This window comes from Blennius ocellaris, assembly GCF_963422515.1.
Source record: "Blennius ocellaris genome assembly, chromosome: 11".
Lineage (NCBI taxonomy): Eukaryota > Metazoa > Chordata > Actinopteri > Blenniiformes > Blenniidae > Blennius > Blennius ocellaris.
The window spans coordinates 16,824,128-16,844,349 of NC_137660.1; the positions used below are offsets into that span (position 1 = coordinate 16,824,128).

At 43.5% G+C, this 20,222-nt stretch overlaps 1 protein-coding gene across 1 annotated transcript in view; it reads right to left on the reverse strand.

The window, feature by feature from the left end:
- Nucleotides 1-5,149, reverse strand: part of frmd4a (FERM domain containing 4A) — a 57,925-nt gene extending 52,776 nt beyond the window's left edge. Inside the window, exon 1 of the mRNA XM_080504953.1 lies at nucleotides 4,976-5,149. Coding sequence (XP_080361079.1) covers nucleotides 4,976-5,068 — 93 coding nt within the window. The 5' untranslated portion in view covers nucleotides 5,069-5,149. The remainder of the gene's footprint in view (nucleotides 1-4,975) is intronic.
- Between the last annotated feature and the right edge of the window lie 15,073 nt (nucleotides 5,150-20,222).

The following is a 20,222-nucleotide window of genomic DNA, read 5'->3' on the forward strand; positions in this document are numbered from 1 at the left end:
TTACTATGTTACTGCAGTACACCCATGGGAGAACAAGAGACTGCATCTCTCTCATTCTAACCCTTTCCCACTCTGTCTCTCTTTGTCACTTGTGATACCAGCCACCCACCCACTCCAACACACACTCTCTCTCACACACACACACACACACACACACACACACACACACACACACACACACACACACACACACACACACACACACACACACACACACACACACACACACACACACACACAAGCCCGCACTGCTTCCAACATCTTCAAGAAAGTTGTTAACACTTTTTATTAAAAAAAAAAAAAAAGTACCCCCCAAACTCGTTTTTTTTCTGTTACTGCAGAATCCACACAAACACAGCAACATACAAACACACACAAGGACTATGAATAACCCGCCTTCATATGAATGAGTCAGAGACAGTGCCTCCGTTCTCACTGAGACGTGTTATCTCTGTCTAACAAAGAGCCCAGATTGTGCTGGGATATTAAAAGACCATTTCGGGGGTCTCCACATCCTGTTTTGAGGGAGTTGGAATTTAACAAACGCCTTCCCATCAACCCACACTCACTCGTCTTCTTTCTTTTTTTTTTTTGTCCGCTCTGTCTGTCTTTCTCGACACGATATCATGCAGTCATTTCAGCGAAAAGAGGGGCAGATATAATAACTAAATCACTCCGAGCTCTGCATGAAGGTGGCAGAGGATGAGAACAGACCATCCACTGCCTGGATGTTTTGGCAGAGGACACAGTCCACTCTCACCATGGCTACCCCGCTAGCAGTCTGTCTCCTTAGAGAAAACACATTAGCAGTAGCTCGCTGCCTTCGGCCCTCACTCACAGTCAATAGGCGATCATCTCTTCATTGTTTGATCATGCTCTGTACAGTTTACTTTGAACTTGCACGCAGCTGTGTCTATAGGTCTTTGGGTTGATTTTGGATGGGGGGAAGGAGGAGAAAAAAATCATAGCACAGGGTGATGAAAGCGGCAGGGTGGAGAGGAGGGTGAAAATCTCGTGTGTGCGCCCCCCCCCCCCCCCCCCCCCCACTTGCTGTTGCTCAATAACATTCTTCTTTCTGAGCTGCCTTGGGGAGAATAGGGGGTCCCCTTTCATGCCGAACAGGGTGTGGTGGAAAAAGGGGCCTTCAGGAACCCTTTAGCTCCAGTTACCCCCCCCCTCCTCCCCCCATCCTCTACTCTTTTTATCTCATTAATTGAACTGGCTGACCACAGCTTTCTCACCTACAATCCTGGGGGCCTGTTAACATCCTAGGGAATCAATATTGTAGCAAGGCAAAGGAGCACTGAAGGGGCAAAAACTCAAAGCACTAAACACATATTTGCAAACAGGGGAATGATAAGCAGGTTAAAGGGGAAACTTTTTTTCTTTAGTTTAGTTTCAACAACAATTTCACAACTGCTTCAATGATTTCTGACTCTAATGTGCAGACAATTAGATCAGTCTGATGAGAAACAAGCGGAGCATCAACCTGACCCACAGAGCGCCGGAGTCCGGTGCTGACCTTCTCCGTGATTGGTGCAGATGAAACGTTCTGAAGGTAACAGGGATTGATTAGTATTCCAGCCTCATCACCTGCCTGTCTGCTCCCAAGCTTCCAGGCCTACAATCGTAAATTACAGTTGTGCTTTTGTCTGTTTGTATTCCTATCCTGCTCGTGAATGTGTTTTGAACCTGAGTATATGTGCAAGCCTGTGTGAACTTCTCTCTTTCTGACAGTGATCCACCCCTCCCACGTTCATGCCCTCGCACCCATGTGGCGCCCCTGACAACAACATGTTTCCTTGGAGAGCAGATCATCCCCTTAAAATCCTCCCCAAAAACACCACAGCACATACACAAAAACACTTAAATGCACACATAAACACATATGCCAGTCTTTCTCACACCCTCTGTTCTCTTTGTTTGTTTGTTTTTTTGTTCTAAATTTCACAGAAAAGACCTGAGCAGCTTTACATGATAGTGGAATAACAAAGGCGGGAGATAATCCTAATTCAGTCTGCTCAAAGGTCTAATCTAAAGCGTAAACACCCCCTTAAAGAAGCTGCTCAAAACTGTCAACAGCTACTCTGCATTTTAACATTATTATTTACACTGTAAACACTGTGTGTCTTACAAGGACTAGCTATATGCACACCTATCTGCTCATGTTCAACATATCTTTTTTTTTTTTAAGTTTTCTGATGATAACGCCTCACAACGTAGCGATCTGTTTTTAAGAAACAATGAAGAGAAGTGAAAGATAACGTCCAAAAAATACATGGTTCATTAAGGAAAAGTTAAATCTCTGTGTCTATTGTTTCATTGTTACTGAGGCATGTGTCATAGCTGGGGTTTTTTTTCTTTCTTTCTCTCGTGAACAAGAAAAGCTATCTTCCCCTAGATATGTCTCAATTAACTGTGATGGAAACCCACATCCATCAGAAATAGACAATTTGTCTGCGTTAGATAAGTGACAGGGCACAGATGAGAAGATGGGCTTTCTCTCTACTATAAGCAAGGTGAAAAGCAATCAGAAGAGTCTAGTTTTAGAATATCTTTCAGACATATTAACTGGATGCTAATGGGTCTGAAAAAGCTTGTATTGATATGCAACCACTAACCTCTGCAGGCTTATTACAAAATGCTGAAGGACATGAAAAACCTGGACTTCCAAGTGTATGAAGTACTTTAAACGGGATATAAGCTTGTAGAAATGCATTTCCAGCTATTTTTTAGCTGTTCCTCTCAGACAGCTCTCAGAGTTGCATAAGGCAGTGATTGGGTTTGAATGCAATGAGTTATCTAACATGACAAGTCAGAGCAGGACCAAATTGTAGCTTGGTATAGAAGAGAAAGTATTTCAGGGGTTCAGTCAGGACATGGAGAGAAAAGGTGTAGCTTAAAGGCATTGGGTTTTGTTCACAGAGCAGCAGAAAAGACCAAAAAGACTCAATCAGTCCAACAATTTCAAATCTGTTTATTGCTTTCCAACACTTTGGTCGATTTATTGCACAATTCTCAGCCAGTGTGGTTTGATAGATCCCTATCCTGAAAATATGATGAATTCGCTACCTCACACAGTAAACTGATGCACATCTTTCTCGTCATTATTCCTCCACAGCAGTAGAATGATGGGAGTGAGTTTATGTAAATCACAAACAAGTAATCCCCCCTTCAGTTTGACTGCACACAGCTGGTTGCAAGAAAAATGACTGGCATAGGAAAGAGAATGTAATCAGGCGAGAGAGAGGGGGAGAGAAAGAGAGAGAGAGAGAGAGAGAGAGATAGAGAGAACTCTCATTTGTGTGTGTGTGTGTGTGTGTGTGTGTGTGTGTGTGTGTGTGTGTGTGTGTGTGTGTGTGTGTGTGTGTGTGTGTGTGTCTGCATCAGATTTTCTGCATTAATTACTTTGATTTGAGCCTGTATGTGTGTCTATGCTCATGGCTCCAGCCAATCAGCCACTAGCAATTACGACTCTCAAAAGGACAGTGAATATTCAGTTTCCTCCAATTAAAGGCAATTATAACAGCCAGAGGGACTCAGTCAGGTCACAGTTAATCTTTTCTCCAGCTTTGTTTGGATTAACAATACTAAGCCTGAAATCCTTGAATAGTGACACCTGAAAAAATCTGACTGAAATGAGACTTAGATCATCAGACATTCTTCCTCTGTGATCTCCCAATTTAATACAACTCAGCTATAGAAGTTACCTTCAGCAAAGAAAAACCTCAGGTTGTGTCTGTTGTATTTCTTTACAAGCCATGTGTTGAATTAGGGGAGTGTCTGTCTTAACTTATTAAAATGAAAGCTCTTTTTATCCTGTATACAATGTCACTATATAATTTATGATGGCATGTGTACAGTATGCTACTGTATGGTTGTGTGGACGATTGTATCATCTGTGTACACATTTAATCAAAGTGAGGTACTATAAAGAGACCAGCAATCCTCAAAAGAGCTACTGACATTTAGATGTCACAACCACGAAGAGACTTCTGTCAATGAAACCAAAGTCATGTTATAACAGGAGGGAGGACTCAGATTTTAAACCTTGAGATGAAATTCGCTTTGGTGTGATCCAGTAAGTGCTTCATGATTTTGGGGTTTGCAGCTGTGAGCCTGACTCGCTCATCACCTGAACGCACACTCTACTTAAGTCTGACTCAGTTAAAACCGGTGTATTAACAACATGAAAGGGCTCCAACATGCTTCACAGAATGAGCACAGGAGGGGAAACACATGCACATAAATGCAGTCACAGCAGCAAACTTTTTTAATACACAAGCGGGTTCCTTGTAGCAAACACAAGTCCGTTTGCTGGAACACAGTCGGGGTGAATCATTTGGCAGGTCAGAGCCTGTCTTTACAGTTGACATGAGAGTTAAACTTGCAACAGACATTCCTCATCTAAGCTGGAAACAATTATTTTTCAGCAAACGCCCACCAGCTACACAAACACAAACACGAAAGCATGGTGCATGGAGGGCAAGACAACTGCATACCTGCACTTTGAATAAAGCTGGACTTGAAGCTTTGTGTGGCTTTATCTGATTTAAAGTTGGATAATTTGTGTCAGAATTCAATTTAATTGGCCCGACATAGTGACAGTCAAAGAAGCTGCACTCTGAGACAGCTCTCCCGCACTCAAGACTTCCCTGTAACCTTGAAAGTGAGGACAACAGTGGAATACATTAGCGCTGACAGAGACATACTGAGCACTGCAAAGATTGACAGACTCAGACTGACAGAAGAGAGACACAGAGAAGAATTGTCCACTGTAGAGATTAAAAGCTTTGCTCATCACTTGCCTTCTACCAACTCAAATCTCGTACGGTTCCCTGGATTAGCCAAGAACCTCTTTTAAATCCCACTTACACACACACATACGAGAGCACGACGCCACACAGTCGCCCAGAGAGTCACAGAAGAGGAGAGAAAGTGAAAAGAAAGGAATTTAGGGACGCTTGTGTCTTACCCTCTCTCCACTGTTCCTCCGTAGAGTTCCCACCGGCAGCTTAAGCATCAGCCGGCGGGTTCTCCCGGGCGTCACTGCTCCTTGGACCACCATAGTACGCTCCACAGTGTGTGTGTCCGTGGGAGTGTGAGCATGTGTGTGAGAGTGTGAAGTGGGTGTCCTCGCCGTCCCGTCCAGCCTGACAGCCGTGGTTCACGCGGGCTTGCGCGTGGGGTGCGTATGAGGGAAGGAAGTGAGCGACGTGAGAGCTGGAGGAGAGAAGGAGTCCCACACACCGGTCCTACGCTCCTCTCTCTGCGTCTGTTCTCCAATGTGGTGAAACCCAACCCATTCTGCTCCACTCAGCTACGCCATCCCCTCTGCTGCTCGCGAGGTGAATGAGTGTGTGAGAGCGTATGGGAGGGAGAGGGAGTGGGCTTTGTCTCTGCTCTCTCTTCTCCCCTCACTTCCCCAGCTCTGGCAGCCTCCCCTCCCTCTCCTCTCATACTCACTTCCTTCAGTTGGGGGGGCTTAAACAGGTCACTGGATTAATGTGACGTTTCAGCTCTTATTAGCATACGCACTCGTGTCACGTGATCCAATAATAATTGCTTGAACGAGACTTTCTAGTCCCACCACCCACACGCACACGCACACGCACACGCACACGCACACACCCCTTGCAGGGCATCACGTGGGGGACCTCAAAAGGAATATGGGATGTTTTGCCATCTGGTCGGGAGATTATCTTTGAAATCCCACATCCAGCTTTCTCTCCCCTGCACTGTCTGGTCTAGCACACAAAGGAGGAATACACACACACACACACACACACACACACACACACACACACACACACACACACACACACACACACACACACACACACACACACACACACACACACACACACACACACACACACACACACACACACACACACACACACCATTGAGTCGAGCATCCACATTGCTCATGCATGCAGATATTGATCACACTTCATCATGTGTACGGGGAAGTGTAAAAATCAGCCTGAATGTTTGTTCCCCCCCCCCCCACAAAGCTGTGACAGTAGTAGACTTGTAGTTGCTGGGCTCTGACCCTGGCGGAAACATTTTACAGTAAGTGCAGCTACAGAGAAGAGCTTCATTCAGCATGCTGCAGGCCTATTCAGCTGAGTCAGTCCTCTGGACCCACCACGGTGGTCTTTACATGTCCATTAAAGCTATTGGATTCATGAGTTACAGCCGCACCTAGTGACTTACTGTCATATTCGCATCATCACTCACTGGTGAGCTCTGTTTGCTTCTGCACATCAATACTCAACTGTCAGCTGATTAACTAAAGTGAGCAGACACACAAATGCAGAGTTGGTGAATTTGCACATATGCACACATGTACAGTATGCTCAGACATATAGTGCATGCATTTTGAGAAGGTTAGCTATCAAAGGATTATGGGATATGAAATCTGATTAAAACCACCATTCAAAATGAGCAATCAAATGAGGCTCTCTCATCCTCTGTATTATTTCTCGAAGTGAGAACCCTGACAGTTTTGGATCAATAGTCCTTATATGTCACACATAAGCATACACAACCACGCACACATTGTGTTAAAGTCAGCCGACAAGCATACAGGAGGAAATCATCTGCAGTGGTAATCCCCAGCAAGCATTATTTATTTAGTACGCTGGCCCACATCAGTATGTGAGTGACTGTGGCCTACATGAGGAATATCAAAGGGCTATTTATAAACTTTGTCTGCGGACATTCTGGTTTGACAGATGACACACTGGAGGACCCAAAAAAAGAAGGAACCACAAGACACAATTCATAGGTTCACATGCTGTACGAACGTCTACTGAAAACAGCAGGTGCAGGAAAGAAGGATGGATGAATGGAAAACGCGGCTCATTTCTCTGTCTTTGCAGCCTGACTGGTGCTCTGTGTGATGTATGTGCTTGATGTTAATTCAGATGGTGATGACAGAGATTAACTGCCACTGCTGATTTGGGAGACAAAACCACATTGCTTCCACAGGGATCTCACATGACACCTTGACAGAGAGATGACAATACACGCTCCTAATTGAACAGTTTAGGTAAGGTTTGAGTTGCTTTGTTCTCTTTCCACAGCTCACATATTTTTACTTTTTAGATTTTTATCAAATCCCACTTACTCAAACCCACTGAGGTGATAAGTCCTTGTCTCGACAGAAGGAGAGAGAAAATAAGAGCGAAACAACACATTACTATTCTTAATGCCTTGGGCTTGATGCACAATGACCCATTTCAGTCAGCAACCGAGACAAAAATAAAGGCAAATGGGATTTACACTTGCTGATAAAAGTATGTGAAATACAAACCTGGGTACATAAGAAGGCATGGAAATTTAAAAATAAATCGGAGAGAAACAGTGAAATTCTGATATTTACTTTTGCTTCCTTAAAACCAGCTATCCTTAAAATGAACCAACACCTATTAAGACATTCCAGAGAAAAGAAACCTGCAGGTGAAGAGAAAATAAAATAGGGGAAATTCACTTGCTGGTTGTGCTAATGAGGGAAACAAAGCAGCTGGATTATCTCAGTTGTATTTCTGCTGTGTGTTTATGTGTGTCTCTCTTTGTACATAGCGATAACAACAAGAAGCAATAGTTCTCGATTGTGGCGTCCTGGCATTGTTTTGCATTAATTTACCCTGATAGCCCAGCCAGTCTCTGCCCACGGCCGTCTGACTCATCCCTATGGTCCTGCTCCTCACTGTGTGTGTATATGTGTGTGTGGGAGTGTGTGTTTATAGAAATGCCCTCTAGTTGGACTCACATTCTATTCCAAGCAAGCGGGGAGGGGGCCGAATGTTTACGCTTCAAGACTCCAAAAATTACAGGGGTTTCAGTTACAGTAAGACTGTAAGAAACACAGATACACATTTAGCAAAACAATACCACCCTGATAGTGTAATTCAATTCGGTCCTCCCTATAGGTCAACGCGAGTGTTGTTGTTTTCTTTCCTTCTATTAGAGTGAGATGTGCAGAAAGTGGGGCCTCCCAGCCTTCATCAGGCCAGAACCAATCATTACGACTTCTCCACAGGGGAGCATCCACTTCAATTATCATCCCCTCAGCAGTGTCTGTGTAAGAAGGCCTGGGAAACCCTTTTACAAGCTCGAGGAGATAACGGCTAGTCTGTGAGGTTTTATTTTGGAATAAAGTGGGACGTTTTTGTGACTCACTATAAAAACTGGGACATATTTGTGTTTTTCCGAGAGATTTGGTGGAGCACTAGAACAGGTTGTCCTGATCAAATCATGTCGCTCTGCACACATCTGCTCAAGCAGCTGTAAGGTGACAGAGTTAGCATGCGTGCACGTCCTGTTTGTGGGTCTTTCAGTGTGATTAACGTTTTAGGCAAAGGCACTAAAGTAGTACATTGTGACTGAAGGTACTCTGTTTATAATCCCGACAGGGCAGACATTGACTTGAATTAAAAATCTCTGTCTAGGTGCAGTGCACATCCATTCTCATACACTGTTGTTATAATACAGTCATCTATGCTTTGATGGAATTAGAATACATCATTCCAAATAGGCCAATCAGCTGTCTATTACCATGGTAGCTGCAGACTTGAATGGGGTGCTGGATTTGCAATTTGCCGCTGCGAATGGCATTGAAAGCTACTGAATTATTCACCCAAGTCTCCGGGAAAGCTCTGGAGTATTGGGCTAGGTGATGTCTGAACTGTGCATGCAATGGAGACTGATAAATGATAAAAGCCCATTGAGTCGTGGAAGAATAAAAATGAATGTTTAATGATCAAGTAGATGATAATTGTCTTTCTTTAATTTCTTTGGGGTAATTCTGAGGCCAGGCTAATGAAGAGAAGTCAGTGAGATACATCTAATAGCAAAAGATAATACACATTTAAATCACTCAAGATTAGGGTGCACAGTGGAGTCGTGGTTAGCACTGTTGGCGCACAGTGAGAGAATCTCCTGTTTAAATTCAGGCTTTCTGTTTGGACTTGATGCTCGCCAGTTGTGTACATGGGCTTTCTTTGAGTACTAACACAACCTCCTACTATTTAAAAACATACAAAAACAAAAGCAATGTTCTCGTGAGGGCAAACGTAAGTATGTAATTTTCTGTCTGTCTGTGTTTGCCACGTGATGGACTTGTAACCTCTCCATGGTGCACCATGGTGTACTCCAGGGCTCCATGACCCTGAGGGGTATTACATAGTATGAAAACAAATGAATAGGTGGATTCAGGGACGACGTCCTCAAATTTCATTCTTGATTCCCAGACTCTTTTTATCCACAACATATTTGATGTAATACTTCACCATAACAATCATATCGTCTATCAAACCTTTGCTGTTGTTCAAAGGTTGGATGTTTTGTTTGTTTTCATAACTTGCTCACTTCATCTTGCTCTTATTTTTTTCTCTCCCCCCCTTGTCCTGTTCAGCAGCTAGGGCAAACAATATTGTTGATTGAGAGCCTTCAGTGTCAGAAGTAGAAGAGATCTGGGATCTCAACAGACATGGCGCTTACAGTTATCGCTTTTTTTTCTATTTTGTAGCCTGCTTTTGAATATATAAATTGAGAGATGGGATGAAACATGTCGGTATCTGCCTTTTTGACTTGTAAGACAGGGGGTTCTTATTTTATATGAAAAATATTCAAAGCTCCACCTTGGCTCTGGGAGGACACTGATTTCATCCGCATACCAATCAATACCAAGAGGAAAGTCATTCCAAGTGGAAGACGGATGTTTGGTGGAGTGAAAGACAGAGCAAAAGAAAAAAAGAAAAAAAAAAGGGAGGAGGTCAGTTGGCTATAAGTGAACTAGTTTGTCACTGGGCAGGGAACACACCCATTATGTAACCCAGTATTCTCCACATAATATGCACAGTCAATAGCCTTTATCTGAATCCGAACATCTACAGCAGCAGAGTCAAAAGAGGACAATAGGCGACAACAGAAGTTACGTGCGTGCACATACTGAGGGACACACACATAGCGTGAAATGTCATGACACAGTTCCAACTATTAGGAGGCAGCTCTTGGTATCAGTAAGTCACAGTGTTTGTGCTTCTGGCAGGCTGAATGCTCCCAGAGACCACAGGGCCTTTGTGACAGACAAGCTCTCCCAAAGATATAAACTAGTGCTTTATGGCCGCTGGAAAGAGAGGAGACAGTGCTGAAAAGAGCAAAGCTGAGCGGCGCTGTACAGCTGTGATGGAAACAATCCCATCCAGCTGAGGTCTTTCTCTGCCAGAGGAGACTGGGGGGTGGGGAGAAAAAGGAGGGATCTGGGAGGAAGAGGAGTGAGAGAAGGGATGTTCAGCTTTGCCTCCAGGCCTGCATCGCGGAAGAGATGTTAGGGGGCGGGCTGGGGTGGGGTGGGGGGGTGGGGGGGTAGAGACATTTGTGGGGTGCACGAGGAGGAGATTCAATTAAACTACACAAGGACTGAATGCATTTTTAATCACTCCGCTTCATTTCCTGATGTGACTGCTGTCAGCCTTTGTGCGAGACTGTGAGTTTTCATCTGGAGAAGCTGCCGTGTCTTCGCTCACAGCTCAGCAGGTCAGCACCAAAATGCACAGCAAACATTTGACTCCAATTAGAAACAAACAAAACAACAACAACAACAAAAAAAACGATCAGCAGAAACAGATCACATCACTTTTTCCATTCATGTGACAAAGGTATAAAAAATATTTTTTAAATGGGATGTTATTTGAACAGGGTTTCTCTTCGTCCTTTGTGTATTTCTGAATTTCAACTGATACAACCAACTCGGCAACCATGTTGCGCAGTCAAGTGTTTTAAATGTGTCTTCGTGGTGGTGAATGCCGAAGACATAAAAGTGTTGACCTGAAAAAATCCACAGTCTACAAATGACTCTGCGTTGACTTCAGCTTCAAGCAAGGCAACAAAACAGTGACCTCCTTTCCTTGTTGTAAGAGAGGCTGTGAAAGAAGTTCATCACCTTGGATCCTCTCGACTTTCTTGAATCATTCATACGCGCTGCTGTGCTAATGAAAATCGCTCTGCACCCTTGAATATAGCCAAGCTCTCTGCTGCTGCTCTGAGCCAACGAGCAGAAAAGATAAAGCTCCAGAAGTCTTTCGCTATGGAAGATGGAGAAATAATGTCATTGGTCTAATGACCCTTGATATTTTTGTAATGACCCCGATCTCTTGGTTCAGCTGTCTTGATTTCCTCATACACATGGCTAAATTCACACATACTACACTCGACACTGAAGGTGACGGTATACAGCTACAACTAGTACTTGCAACACACGCACACACACACTCACACACACACACACACACACAGACACAATAGTGAATTCTTGAAGTCTTGAAGTAATATAACAGTGTTCACATCCTCATAAGGTATTTAATTCCTCCTGCCTTTATTTGATGGTTCACTGATATGAGACTGAGCTTTGCTCATGCCTGCATGACTGTGTGCACATACGTGAGTGTGTTCATTGTCGGCATGCACTGCCATATGCACACATGTCAGGCAGCCAGATTGGAAAGGATGCAGTGAATTTGAATATTTCTCATTTGAGTATGCAAAGTGACCAGATAACCCTCTGTTTCCAAGCTTCTTGCAGCAATTAGTGGGAAAAAAAATAAATAAACACTTTAATTAGGATGCTGAGAGGAAATGTAGAAGGAGGCTTTTTTTTTTTTTAACTGCCCGTTTTTTTTCCATCCCACATGCAGTGCATGAATAATCCAAATCCTGTTCTGGCCGTAAACACTAATCTTTATTGCTTTGGTCATAAATCATCTATTGGATATACGGAAAAGACCAAATCTCCAAAATAGGTTGATGGATTCCATCATCAAATCTATGCATATATATGAGTGACATCGATGCCCTGCAGCAGTGGGCTGAGTGCTGATAGTGTTGATTGGAAGCACAGTATATATCAGGAAAGGACAGATTACACTTCCCTGTAACAGATGCCTGTGCCTGTAAACAATGTTAAAGGCAAACAGAGGCTTAACGACCAAACTCATTACAGCAGCCGGCAGATCAAAGCAGCCAGGGACTCTGATGTCACATTTACAAAATGTGTGCCTGTCTACAGTACACATACTGTTGCATGGAGATATGTGTCTATGCCTGAATTTTTGCAATTGTATATGTGTATGTGTGTGTAAGTATGAAAGATTGAGCAATGCCGTTTTTTTTTTTTTTCTTTTCATTCTCATAACCCAAATGCTTTAGAAACCACAGGGGCCTGAGTAATCTACCTCTAACCAAGCGACGCGGGCAATAGAAACATGACTATCACATCCATCAGACATTCCCGATCCTCTTTCATCCCTCATTTCCTTCTCCTCTATCCACACTTCCTTTACTTGAAGATTTCATTCATTTCTAATAAAATGATTTATGGCTATCAGCAGATCAAAATGAAGGACGCAGACCACAGACAGTAAAAGTAAGCCGAGTCCTGAGATTTTAAATGCCGGCTACCCACACACTGATTTCCCAAAGTTCGTATTCATTGGGCAGAATGGGATGTTGAGTCATATATTAGGTCACGCAGTATGGGTTTGACTCCTGGTCAGCCAGTTTGTTCCCTGAATCTTCCTCAGCACTAAATGTGATGCTCAATCAGCACAATTTTTAAGACCTAATTAATGAGAGAGCATCTGGAAAGAGGCATGAACATATGTTATCCTCTAGACCGCAGCTGAAATTAGACACTGAAGAGGGCAACATCATAAAACACATCGAAATAAAAAGAAAATGTGACTACGAGTAAATGCTTTCAGTGAGTGATAGTCATAGAAGATGATTTAAATGTTAGATAGTTTGGAGAAACTTACGAAGACATCCATGAGCATATGTTCCAGGGTCACCTCCATGTCCTCCAGTCGAGCGGCAAGAGTCATTGCGAACGCGACGAAAAATTTAATCTGAGGTTTTGTTTTGTCTTCCTCTCACTTAGTGACTGTGATAACGTGATGCTGAAAAGTAACTTAAGCCAAGTCAGCTTTCAAATATCCCACATCTCCAACAAATGGTGCCATGACAGCCTCTGATGGTCCGACTTAATGTTTTCTGCAACGCGCTTTCATCCTCTGTCCCGAGCAGCTTTGCAAATCTGAACCAGACCATCCACTATCTCTAGTAAACGTGGCCCTGAAACACTTTTCTGAACGCTCTTTTCAGTGCTCCAAAGCTTCCCAGTCGAGAGTCCCGTCAAAGTGCTTCACTCAGTCTCTTGAGCAACCTGCGAGAACTAATGAGGATTTGTGACAGACCAGTCTTGCAGTCGGTCCCTGCTTCAGATCTGACTTATGATCCATGAGGAAGATGAAAACACTGACAGCCTGGCAGAAGGAGGGTCTCACTGCTCTTAGAAGGATGCTCAAATGAGTGAAAGAGGAGGAGGCTTGATGGGAGTGCGAACAGCCAGAGAGGCAATTACTTTATGATGAAGTAATTCCTCTTCTATTTTTTTTTTTTTTTTTTTGATAACTCTCTGCATTACATTTTGCGAGTAGTTTGACTTGTTATCTCCTCCCTCTTTTCCACTTTCTCTTTGTCCTCTTCCTCTGTGCCTTTTCGGGTTCCTGCCCACAGTGGACCTCTTTGTGTGGCGGGAGAGCCCGGGGCAGCCACTGCACAGTTCTGGGTGCTCTTGGCTGGGGTCATCCTCTCTCGCACTGGGCCTCTCATCAATGGGCCTTTGTGGCAGCCTCATTAAGGCTTGGCCCTGGATGCTGAGGCTCCCATACACACACAGGAGGGGGAAAACAACAGTGATATGGCCTCGGTCTCTGACTGGAAGCTTATGTAACAGTTGCAGGGGTGGAGTGTGGGGGGGGGGGGGGGGGTTGTAGAGGACAGGGCATGTGGGGTAGAGGGCTGATTGGGGGAAAAAAGGAAAGGGGGAGGGAAGATAAGGGTACACAACAGAGGGGTAATGATTCAATGAGAAGGGAAGGAAAGCAGTAGAAGATGGGAAGCGGGGGAGACGGAGAATGCTGGTGGGAAGTCCATGCAGAGTTTTTGTTTTTCTGGCAAGTGCTACAGGAATGCACCCCCCTATTCAGTTAACACGACTTTACAAAGAGAGGGAAACAGAAAGACTGAAGTGACATCTGATGGACTGTACTAACAAACAATGATGTGATGCAGTATTAAACTGTTTATGTCATGTGCATTTACAAGAAGAAAGAAACTATGATGATATTGAGTATTGACATTTTTTTTTATATATATTGAATTCTTAAATAATGCTATTTTATTATTTAGATATTTTCTTTTGATGTGCCTAACATCCAGACGTGAGGCATAAAGAAAAATGGCATTATTTTTTTTAATTTTACTGATAAGTTTGTGTGAGGACTTGCAATAAAAATGTGACTATATTGGAAAAAATGCTTTGACTTTGCATTTAATCCTTTGCTTGTTACTTTTACTTCATCACTCCCTCATAATCATATTATGATCACCTCCCATCCTCCTCCGGTCCCTTTTCTAAAGTCATTATGGCTCCATTGCCCTTTGATCTTTGCACTGGGATGTGACTAAAGCTATTGGACAGATATGATTCTGTGCAGGGAAATGCACACAGGCACGCACAGGCACGCACAGGCACACACAGGCACGCACAGGCACGCACGCACACACACACACACACACACACACACACACACACGCACGCACGCACACACACACACGCGCACACACACACACACACACACACGCACACACACACACACACACACACACACACACACACACACACACACACACACACACACACACACACACACACACACCATAATGCAAACCAATGAGTATTAAAACAGTGTGCTTCCTCCTGTTCTTTGTTGCTCTCAGGAGGGTTTCCCAGTCTTCCTGAAGTCACCCCTAATGCAGCCTGCTGTGAATATCTACTGAACCATTTATAACTCTGAAATCTCCCTAATTCTCATCTCCATGCTGCTCATGTATTATAAATACCCTCTCACCACGGCGGAGATGGACAGTATATGGCCACTAAGACTTGTGAAGGGGATTCCGAATGCAGCCAGGAATTTAGAGAGCGGTAGGTAGCCTATTAAGACCAGCATTCATCATTAGTAAAGAGCTTAACCTCCAACAGAGAGGCAGAGCGGGACAGCATGTACGAGCCTTGGCACGGATAGGGTTAAAACCCAGATTCCTGAGTGTAATCCAGTGTGTGTGTGTGTGTGTGTGTGTGTGTGTGTGTGTGTGTGTGTGTGTGTGTGTGTGTGTGTGTGTGTGTGTGTGTGTGTGTGTGTGTGTGTGTGTGTGTGTGTGTGTGTGTCTGTCTGTCTGTGTGGTAAGAAAAGATAAAGTGGAATAGTACCAAACAGCCTTCTGACAGAAAACTGAACATCACTTTATCTCTTTGCATAAATAAAGAATACATTATGGCTCACAACGCTACATGCACTTATGACACACACCAACATAATAGCTTTTGATTTACATACAAGAAGGAGTTTGAACTGCCATCTACTGTATCTGCAGAGATAAGAGTTTAATTTAAATCTCCTTGGTGAATCCTTGTTCGAACCTCCTCGTATGCATTGTGAGGTTTACGTAAAGCAATAGTAATTTCTTTTAGGGTGATCCATACATCTAGATGTAAATGAGATACTAAATAACTCAACAAATGAACAAAGATAAAACTCCTGAATAGTAAAAAAAAATCAACTGCATTCGGTACCTTAAGATGAATCATGCTGCAGCAGTCAAGTTCCAGTGTGCTCTTCCATATTCCACTGGCACTGGTTTCCTTCGTAAAGAAGCCTGTGCCCGTAATCCAGTAAGCATCGAGAACACCCGGGTGCTGGATGTTACGGCTGCTCACTCTGTGCATCACAATATTGGCATTAAGGAACCGCCGCGGCTCTGATTCATTCTAAAAAAATCTCAAAGGGCAGTCCTGTTCTTTACATTTAATTTCCAGCAGCAGAACAGACTGTCCGTGTTGGTGGGATGACTATATCCACCTGGTGTGGAAAACTGGGATATGTGCTAATCGAACTCTTGGCTATCTTCCAAGTGGCTTCGAGTTTTAAGTTGCACACACTCACAACACTCAAAAATAGTATCTATCCCAGACATGTTGACAAAGCCTCTTAAGCACCTGCTTGCATCTCACTGTCTGAAGGGTTTACACTACACACGGAGGTGTTAAAGTCTGCAGGCACACTGCACTTCACTCGCTCACGTGTCTGGTCAACTGACCTGAACTGGTTATATTGATCCATTAAATGTCACGCTGTGAGTTATTATCTTTCTGATGAGGTTTTTGTGTTTCCAGCCGGGCCTGAAAACCTCAGCAGTAACATGCCTTCATATAACATGAGTATGTTTGTGCTTTTCAAGCTTTTATGTTGCTGCAGCCAAATGTGATTCCATTAGATTAGACATATTCAAAATTAAATGCAGATTATGTGGAACGGACATCCTGTCAAAACCAATAGTTTGAAGGGAGGACAGTTCTGTCTTTTTTGCATGGTTTTGTTTTTGTTCATTTGTTATTCCTTCAGCTTTGGGAGACAGATAGTGCAGGTGAAAGTGATTCTGCTGAGTCACTCTCTGCAGCACTGTTTATGTAAACTGAATTCTGCTGTGTCACTCTGCACCCCCAAATCTGTTCTCGACATTATACTGAATGGCTTTGTGTTATTGGGTGCAGGTATGTATGGCTTATGAAAAAAATGCTGTGGAGAGGCATGTGGACTCGACTATCTTATGTCATTCATGCATAGCAAAGTCACCTTGGATTTCAGTGAAGCCCATTCACATTTGACGATGTTCCTCGAAAAATGTGAGTCCAACATTTCAGAAAAACAAAACTGAGATGCAATGAGATGAAAAGACCTTAATGGCACAAATACAACTCAAGCTTCCTCTTACTCTACTGCTACGGTCATTGTCCTCAAACGAGCCTCTCACAACAGAGTATGAGCACGTCTGAGAGGCGCTGGGCAGACTGAACACGACACAGGCATATTTTATAGACTGGTTGTACGAAGGCGCTGGATTGAGTCACGCTCCAGCATTTTCTGCCCCAGTAAACTTAGCCCACTTTACCCCGTGCCAAGGAGGCTTCCCAGCTTTACACCGTGCACGGAAATAGACACAGAGAGAAGCACACATGGCAACAACACCATTAAGTAGAGAGGAAACCACTGTTTCCCTAACACTGATTCACCAATTAAGACACTTAAGGAGCACATGCCTGTCTGCCTGCAAATCGGCACAACTTTTATGAATTACTCAAGCGTGCAAACAGCACAATCACATCAACTAAGCGTCTAACGTACACGTGAGTCTCCATCCCCAAACTCCACACGCACAATTAGGAATCTTATTCGAAGCAACGTGACTGTTAAATGTTTGATGATGGGACTACATATTTAATCTTTACAGACCAGATCATGCGGGGAAATGGATTATACATGACCGTGCTCCCAGTGGAAAACATTGGGATACTGGGAAAAGAGGGGAAACATGGGTTTACATGGTTTAATGAGTTCACACGGAAACGCAATGTGGGTTAATATTGTGGGCTGAGGTTGTTCCAGATAAATATCAAATGCTGCTGCACGGAGCAAATATTTTTACATGATCAATTACTCTATTAATGTTCAATAGTTTTTGAACAAACGATTAGAGCTCATTACAGTTGTCCATAGGCTTAAGTTATTTCTAATAGAGCCAGTACAATGTAATTTTTTGTTTCACGAACATGTATGGCTGCATGTTTACCCTATCTCCAGCCTTTTCAATGTTTATTGTGTATATATGAAGAATAAATGGTATAAAACTAGTAAAGGTGCTTTTACGCAGATGGGAGCAATGAATGTTTGTCATTTTGCTTGAATAATCCAATTTGTCAATATTCAAAGTGGTAATGAAAGAGTAATGGTGTAGTTATTTCCCAAGGAAAGATTACTCTGATAAATGGAAGTTTTCCGGTATTGTTCACACTCAAACCGTAACAGTTTTCATTCGGTGGACCTTTTCCTCAGACACATTTGTCTACATGCAGGATGCAGCTGTGCTTACAACTCTCGTAAACCTCTCGGCCCCGGCATAACAACACAACTCTCCGTCTTTATAGACAATGAATCATTATGATCTCGAGAGAGAAAGAGCCACAGAGTAAGTATGTGCATAAACACCATGTACAAAGAGGACGCACCTGTGTGTCCCCCCCACCTACACACACACTCATACTTGCATTTCCTCATTCTTCTAATGAGTCTATAACCCTAAACATGCATGCATTCTCCCTGGGGTGCAGTAACTCAAGCCAGACCGTGCCAGCTCCACCTCTTGCTGCAGGCATGGGGCTAAGCTGCTTGTTACTGTACAGATGGGCCCCACACCTCTGACAGGTGTGCCGACTCCTTCTGCTACCGGGCAAACTAATGGCAAATGCGAGCCCAACGACTGAGGCAGATTGCCTTTGTTAGTGTGCAGAGGAAGAAGGGGAGGAGAGCCCCCTAGGCTTCAGGGAAAGGGAGACGTAATTTGAGGAGATCATCTCCACATCCTGACATGACTTCAGGCTTGTTCTCATAATTTTGAAAGGGAAAATGTAAAATCATAGCAGCCTGGGTTCTGGTTTTGGTCTTACATGTGTTCATCCATAAAGAATTGACTATTAGATACTCTGTTTATGTGTCTGAGTTTCCCGTGAGTAATGAAAGGGATCAAAGAAAGATCCAGAGAATTAGTGGTCTTACAAGAAAGGGGGGCAGACTTACCCCCTTTGGGCCACAGCCAGACAGACCATTCACCTCCCACCCTCCTCTTGTATTTGTCCTTGTTCCACCTCTGCATGTTTTTGACAGACAGGCCTTGTCGGCTCCCAGGTTTCCCTTGAAGCCAAGGTCCCGTCCCTCGACGTTCACCACTTATTTACATTCTGCTCTGTTTATCACCATGGGAACACAAAATGCAAGAGCAGTCACTAAAAGGGAGTGAAACTGAAAACAAAAAGGACGAGAAGTTGGGCATTTAAAAAATGAGGGAAGATCAAAAAAAATAAGATGGAGGATTTATTGATGCGGAAGCAAGGGAGGTAAATCCCACGTAATTGCCCCTCCAGTAGACAGCAGGGGTGATGAGATGGCCACTCGGTCACTGACACAACTCATAATTATTAATCAAGCTCTGCCTTTTAACATATGCTTCCCTCTTTCAATCCCCCTGTCACTTGTGTCCCCCCCCCTGTCCCCTCCTTGTCATTTTCTCTCACTTGATTTCACTGGTGTTTCCTGCAGTTTGTCTCCTGTCGGGTCATTGTCTCCTTCCTGGACAGCTGGAGGAGTGAGACGAGGTCATTAATTATATACCTAACAGTTTCTTGGTCACTACACCCACATTTACTCTCCTCCTTTTCCACCTGGTCCCCTCCGTGAGCACTTGTGTCTATGTGAAAGCTGTGATAACGAATGAGAAGACATGTCGAGCTCTCTGCTGAAGCTCCGGGACCAGACAGCTTGCGCTCTCGCACAGCAGCAGACTTCTGCTTGTTACAGACAATGGCACTATACATTAGGTGGGACACAACAAAAAGACGTCTGGTCTACACAAAGATGAAGAGACATACAGTCATACACACTCACACGACTAAAACTCCCATTTTTTGAATATTGGAAGAAATCTGAGTTCACAGAGAAAAACCCACACTTGCAAAGAGATTGAGCACAGAAAGGCCCAGGGCAGACTCAAAACAAAGTTTTCTAATTGTTGATGCAGGAGCGCTCACGATTTTGTCATGTCACCTGCTAATATTAGGCAGTATCTGTAGGTTTTCTTCTTCTGAGTTGACCTTCCCAATGGTCACATTCTGCTATGAAGTGAGTATACTACTATTTACTTTCCATACAAAGCTGCATGTAGAAATGTAAACACTTTTATGGATAAGTGTTCTGCCCTTGTTGATGAGACATTGAGGTGCTGAGGGTTATTATTTAGACAAGCATGGACAAATCAAGGAAACCCATCACACAGCCCCCTCTAGTGGTTAGGGAGTAAAACGCCCCTCACAGATATGTTTTGGGGTCAAATGAATTGAAACCGCTCATGTAACCATTGAAGTGAAATGGTGCTGCAACAAAACGTTTTTTTCTTTTTGTCTCAACAAAAACTGTCTTGGTTTACAAAGCTGGTATTTAAGCAACACCATCATTTTGAAGCCACTTGTACTCAAGGCTGTC